Genomic DNA, 6,748 nt, shown 5'->3' with positions numbered 1-6,748 from the left:
TTCATTTCATTCAGTATTCAGCATGTTCCGCACTGTGTGACTTTATCAAGTTTTGTGCGCTTGCATATTACAATGATTTTAGTTTATTTATTTTTTATAGTTCTATTATTCATCATTTACGTTAAACGAAAGCATACTTACTGGAAAAGGCGTGGTTTATTTCAGTTAGAACCAGAGTTTTTCTTCGGAAACTCCAGAAGAGAAGTGACAGGGAAACTCTCATTTGCCGAAGGTTTTCTAGCAAAATATAAACAGTTTAAAGCCCTTGGCTTAAAACATGGAGGAACATATACCTTTATTGAACCAGTCTACATACCTATCGATCCAGTAATCATCAAAAACATCCTGGTAAGAGATTTTTGGAGCTTTACAGGTCACGGACTCTACCACCATCCTTCGGAACCTCTATCCATGCACTTATTCAACTTAGAGGGTGAGTTATGGAAACAGCTCAGATCAAAACTCACCCCCACCTTCACATCAGGGAAAATTAAGATGATGTTTGAAACTCTCCTGGAAAAAGTCAAGGATTTAGAAAAGGTAATGGATAATTGTGCTGAAAATCAGGAAGTTATTAATATCAAAGAATTGGGAGCTAGGTTTACTACTGACGTTATAGCCAGTTGCGCGTTTGGACTGGAATGTAACTCACTGGAAAATCCAGAAAGTGAGTTCAGAGTTTTTGCGAAAAAAGTCTTTGCTCCCCAGATTTTGAGAATTTTCTGTATTTTTCTTTTTCCTGATTGGTTCCTGGGTTTGATCAGATTTAAAAGCATTCCAAAGGATGTTACCGAGTTCTTTTCAAAGACTGTACTGGACACAATAAGGTTTAGAGAGGAAAGCAAGTTTTATAGGAAAGATTTTATGCAGTTACTGTTGGAATTGAAGAACTCCAACAAGGAAATAGGGATCCAGTCTATCAGTAATGATGAAATTATTGCACAATGTTATCTATTCTTTCTGGCAGGGTTTGAGACATCTTCTACCACGATAACTTTTGCGTTTTTGGAATTGGCTCAAAATCAAGACGTTCAGGATAAATTGAGGTCAGAAATTTTGAAGGTGTTGGAAAGATATAATGGAGAATTTAGTCACGAGGCTTTAATGGAAATGACTTATCTTGATATGATTGTAAATGGTAAGTATTTTGATGACATGATGACATCGACCATATTTTAGCATCTTCCGGTAGACATATTTTAACTAATTTCAAAAATATATAGTTTAGCATATTTTTGGGCTTACCTACTTTAAATATGAGGTTTCAATTTAAAAAAAATCAAGATGGTGTCGTATCTGTCAAAATGACGTTTTAAAAAATTTTCCGATAAAAAATCGGAATATTTGCGAAAAAATACATTAAAATATCTTTTTACTATCTTAAAATAGGACACAGGAAAATTTTAAATTGGGCGAGACACTTAAAATGATTCTGGAACATTTCATTTTTAAATGCACTGTATATAGATAACGGTAAGCGCAAAGTATACTAAACTATACCGAGTGTTGCATCGTCGGACGGGACATACGAAATCCCATGTAAATTTTAATGGGGTCAATTATTGGGTTCCCTAATTATTTTAGAGAATAATTCTATTTAGGTTTATTGAAGAGCATTAAAACCCATATTCAAAAGAATAACTTAAGATATTTTTGATTAGCTTGTTTACGAGTTATCGCCCGATTTCTTTTTAAATATTTCTCCTTTCTTATGGCCCTGTATTTACTTATGAGCACCAGTCAAGGTAAAAGATAATTGTCAAATGAAGTTGTCATCATGTTGCCAATTCAGAAACTTACCTATTTAGTGCATTTATTATTATTTAGTGTATTTATTATTATTGAAAACTCATTCCTACATCGGAAATCTTAAAGATGTATTTAGAAATACAAATTAACATGAATTAAAGTAAAATAAAGTAATCAATTACAAGGTTAATTATAGTATTATTACAATATTCAATAACTTATTAATTTAGGTACTATTAAATGACAACTTCATTTGACAGTTATCTTTTACCTTGACTGGTGAAATATTTAAAAAGAAATCGGCGATAACTCGTAAACGGGCTAATCAAAAATATCTAAAGTTATTCTTTTGAATGTGGATTTTAGTGCTCTTCAATAAACCTAAATAGAATTATTCTCTAAAATAATTATGGAATCCAATAATTGACCCCATTAAAATTTACATGGGATTTCCTATGTCCCGCTCGACGAAGCAACACCCGGTATATATTTTTGAAATTAGCTAAAATATGTCTATCGGAAGATGCTAAAATACGTGGGGCTTTCAATTTAAAAAAAATCAAGGCAAGACGTTCATTAAAAGGTATTTTTTAAACTCATTTTCTTTTAGAGACGTTGAGGCTATATCCACCGCTAGCTTTTCTTCCCAGGATATGCAACAAAACTTACAAAGTCCCAGACACAGAAGTGGTCATTGAAAACGGAACCAGAGTTAATATTCCCATTTGGGGACTTCACAAGGATCCAGAATATTATCCAGATCCTGAAAAATTTAATCCGGAGAATTTTAGTGAGGAAAACAAAGCTGCAAGACCTGATTTTACTTATATGCCCTTCGGAGAGGGACCTAGGATGTGTATAGGTAAAATTATTAAAACACGTTAGTAGCTGCAATCTACTCAGGTGTTTTTTTTTCAATAACAAGTGGCCATCCTTTAAGTGTTACCCACACGAAATGTGAAAATATTCTGTTTTCAAGCCAGCTCTGATCCTGAGTTTTAGTGCTTTATTTTATTTGCCTCATTTGTTCAGGTTCTTTTTCTAATTTCTTCTCGTTGTTTATGCTGCTTGACTATCAAATAAGATGGTTATTTTTTGTTTCCTATAGTTCCTATCTAAGATAAGTTGTACCGTTCTTTCGATAGCGTAAATTTTTAGTTAATTTTTTGATAGTCATATAAAAAATCGTATATTTACTTAACTAAAATTATTCTATTTAACTCACTGGTGTTTTTTAAGGTTTGAGATTTGGATTGTTACAAACGAAATTGGGAATAGCTAGTTTAGTGAGGAAGTACAAATTCACCCTAAACGAAAGAACGAAAGTACCAATCAGCATGGAGAGTACCAATTTCCTGTTATCTGTTGATGGTGATGTGTGTCTAAATATCAATAAAATATAAGAACAGAAATTAAATTTAAAGGTAGGTATTTTCATTTTTAGGGGTTCAGTCAATGTTTTGAATTAAAAGATACATTTTTTAGGCTGCCATATATGTAAACTTTTGAAAACTTCTGAAAATCTGCACAGTCGATCACAAAAAAGTCGAACACAGCTGGAAGAAAAAAAAAACACTTTCTGGAAGGTTACGAGACTTTTGATGTGACTTCGTAGTGGATAAAACAAGAATTTTTACTGATCAAGACATAGTATAACCACACTATAACTGGCTATATTGCCAATATATTTAATAATAATTATACCTTATGGTTTATGAGTTATTGCTAAGCTGAAAAAAAATATTCTAAAAATGAAAATTCCTAAAATTTTCATTAACCATTAAACGAAAAATAAGTATTATCAAATCAAGCGCCTATACAGGGTGTCCCAGAAATAAGGGCAAGTATTTTAATTGGTAGTAATAGTTCAACCCCAGAAACACGCCTATGGAAATTTTTTTAGTTTTTTGTTAAAACCACATTATTTCATGATAATATGGCAACATAGGTATAAGACTAAATTTACAAGAAAGAAAATCCAGAAAAGATCCAGTGGTTCTCAAAATGTTAGCAAAAAAACTTTTTTTTTGGAAATTTTCAAAGCAAAATAACTTCGTTATTTTGAACTTTTTTTTGAAGTTTTAAATATTTGCATATACAGGGTGAGTCTGCATATAGAGGCTATAAGATTTTTTTAATCGAATAATCAAGTAACTTGGTTATTTTTGACTTATTTGAAAAACGATAAAGAGAAAATATGTTTCTTTTATCGAGATCTACCACCTCTTAAAATACTTACATTTATTTCTGGGACACCCTGTATAGCCGCTAGCGGCAATTAATCACTCAGTCGACACGCGTTGCAAGAATCAGTTTTGATTACTGTGGTTTCAACGTTTTTTAGTGATTCTCTGTATTATTTATTTTTAATTTTGACTGCTTTGAATGTCTTGATTTTAAAATTGAATGTCTAATGCCAAATTTTCAGTTTGCTGCATACTTTGACGGTTTTTGTTTTTGTGATTTGACTGCTTACTTATTTATTAATTAACCTATAGGTATAATAAAATGAGATTTCATCAAAACATAAAATGTAAAAAATAGCCAAATCTCACAACGCATGCTTTTTTCCACAACAAAAAGGTAATTTAATATACTTAAAATTTAATTGTTTTTGATTATTTAAATTATTCAGTTTTCTTCTTGTTTATTATAATGATTTATTTGAGTTAATCTGGTTAAAATTGCATTACCCCCTTACATCGGTGAAATTATTGTTGTAATATGTAGCATGTCCTTGAAAATTAATTATCAAAAATAGGAAATGTACAATTAGAAAATAAATCTCTATAATAATTATAGTCCACTGCAGGCCATGCATTTAGGTCAATGTCAATTATGTGATAATTAGTAGTAATCTAGTTTCAAAATGTTGGTTTTCAACATTCGGAAACCAAAATTTAGTAGACTTATTAAAATAATTATTGTTTACTGCTACTGTTTTAAGCTATATTATTTATATTTAATAAAAGTATTTTTACATTGCATTAATTAGGGTGAATATTATGTGTATTTTTTATTATTTTTATATTACTACCGCTTTCCCGTTCAAAATATTCTAATAAAGTTGCGATGAGATTTTACGGCTATTAAGCTATCTTGTACCGCTTCGCACTAAAAGAGGTTCTAAAAAGAACAATGTTCGACTGCAAGGTCGGCTATAGTCCGTAAAACGAATAACTTTGAATTTGACAGTTCCCGCGGGCTTTTCTAGTGTTAATTTTATTAGGTTAGCAACTTGCGGCCATGCTGACGCAATGCCGTCTCTAATAGAACAGCCTCAGAGCGAGATTTATGACGTCACGCTAGTTAGATACTACGGATTAATAAATATGTTGTAGAATACATGGAAAACATAATTATTCCTCGTATTATTGGTTTGTATTTTAAAAATGAAATAGTTTACATGAAATATACATAATATTTAGTTAATAAATACAATATATATACCTATTTATAGTAATAAATACTTTGGCAAATAAACTATGAACCATACAAATGCAGCAAATGTTTTAAAATATGGCTGAAATCGTACTCCATAGTCAGTGTAGAAAGTTTTTGTGTTAAGAATAATAATTTAAAAAAATATGTGGTCATCTTTTGACAAATTTATATTAGTTTATTAATTGCAGTAAACATTATAATATATAAATAAATGTTGTGATTGCAAATAATAATACATCACTATTAGTAGATATTGAATGTTTTTTGTTAAATTTGATCGATTTTCAAACCCCAAAATTTAAAATATATTTTACATTTTACGCATTATCTTATGTACCACATTATTTGTATATTGTAAAACATTTGCTGCATCTGTATGGTTCATAGTTTATTTGCCAAAGTATTTATTACAATAAATAGGTATATATTATCTTCTTAATCTAAGTATATTATATTGTATTTATTAACTGTATATTATGTATATTTCATGTAAACTATATCATTTTTAAAATACAAACCAAAAATACGAGGAATAATTATTTTTTCCATGTATTCTACAACATATTTATTAATCCGTAGTATCTACTAGCGTGACGTCATAAATCTCGCCCGTGGCTGTTCTATTAGAGACGGCATTGGTCTAATATTTAGAAGTGTCAAAAGCTGATGACATTTTACTTTTGTCAATTATGACATTTCGTGTTGATTTTTGCAAGAAGAGGAAGAACTGTCACTTGTTTTATTATTTTCCTTTTCTATTTCATGAAAGTAAAAAGAGTTACCTATCTGATTCGTTCAGGCACTCAATTTAAAGAATATCAGTAACTTTTTTGACAGAGGGATTTTATATTTGACATGTTGGTAAAAAATAACGGTCAAAATTCAAAGTTATTCATTTTATAGACTATAGTAAAAATTTCTAAGCATAAAGTATCACAACGCTATTTCTTTAAGCCAAAAACTCGTACTACAAAACTAAAGTGTCAAAACGAATGACAATGTCAGGAAGTAAATAAATAAATGGCGGCAACTTGACATTTTTTATAGCAGAGCTACCACCGAATCGCTTTTAAACCACTACTCGTTTTGTACAAAATACAATATTATTGTAAACAGGTTTGTAATTCAGTTGCGTACATATTTTAAGCAAACCAACAACATCAGAGCATCTGTTACTTCTGTAATATTTTGCAACCCTGAAAAAGTTAATAACCTCTATAGTTTCCAGATTTCCGATTATCTAATAATAATACTATAACACTTTAAAACAATCCTTCTGTTTATCTTTTTATCGTAACAATAATAACAAGCATTAATATTTCGCAATATTTCGCACACTTATCTATACCCAACCACAAAATCAATTTTGAATTTAAATGAACGAGATAAAATATTTTGAGATTATAATACATTGAAATTTAGTCAGGTGATTCGTATTCATGAATCACGATGATTTGCTAGACTAGGCAAAAATAATAATACAAAGAGATATCAACAATGATATTTAATTATTTATTATGATTATCTCCACATTAATATATGATCTAAAAAAATC

The 6,748-nt window shown here is 30.0% G+C and overlaps 1 protein-coding gene across 1 annotated transcript; it reads left to right on the top strand.

Annotated features, from left to right (window-relative positions):
• Window positions 1-3,667, top strand: LOC115886420 (cytochrome P450 6a2-like). Its single transcript, XM_030905553.1, has 4 exons — window positions 1-1,138; window positions 2,360-2,611; window positions 2,989-3,173; window positions 3,235-3,667. The coding sequence occupies exons 1-3, from the start codon at window positions 73-75 to the stop codon at window positions 3,150-3,152; spliced, it is 1,482 nt and encodes a 493-aa protein (XP_030761413.1). The 5' UTR covers window positions 1-72; the 3' UTR covers window positions 3,153-3,173; window positions 3,235-3,667.
• Window positions 3,668-6,748: the final 3,081 nt, after the last annotated feature.

The sequence above is a fragment of the Sitophilus oryzae genome, unplaced genomic scaffold (genome assembly GCF_002938485.1).
Source record: "Sitophilus oryzae breed Bouriz unplaced genomic scaffold, Soryzae_2.0 scaffold_488_pilon_pilon, whole genome shotgun sequence".
NCBI classification, from domain to species: Eukaryota; Metazoa; Arthropoda; class Insecta; order Coleoptera; family Curculionidae; genus Sitophilus; species Sitophilus oryzae.
The sequence above is the reverse complement of the archived record's forward strand: the minus strand, read 5'-3'. Positions and strand labels throughout refer to the sequence as shown.

What these genes read in the sequence shown, in the direction of transcription:
- LOC115886420 (XM_030905553.1), top strand. Translation starts at nt 73, where the DNA reads ATGATTTTAGTTTATTTATTTTTTATAGTTCTATTATTCATCATTTAC. An exon ending in TCTTGATATGATTGTAAATG is followed by an intron (nt 1,139 to 2,359) that starts GTAAGTATTTTG and finishes ATTTTCTTTTAG; the next exon opens with AGACGTTGAGGCTATATCCA. An exon ending in GGGACCTAGGATGTGTATAG is followed by an intron (nt 2,612 to 2,988) that starts GTAAAATTATTA and finishes GTGTTTTTTAAG; the next exon opens with GTTTGAGATTTGGATTGTTA.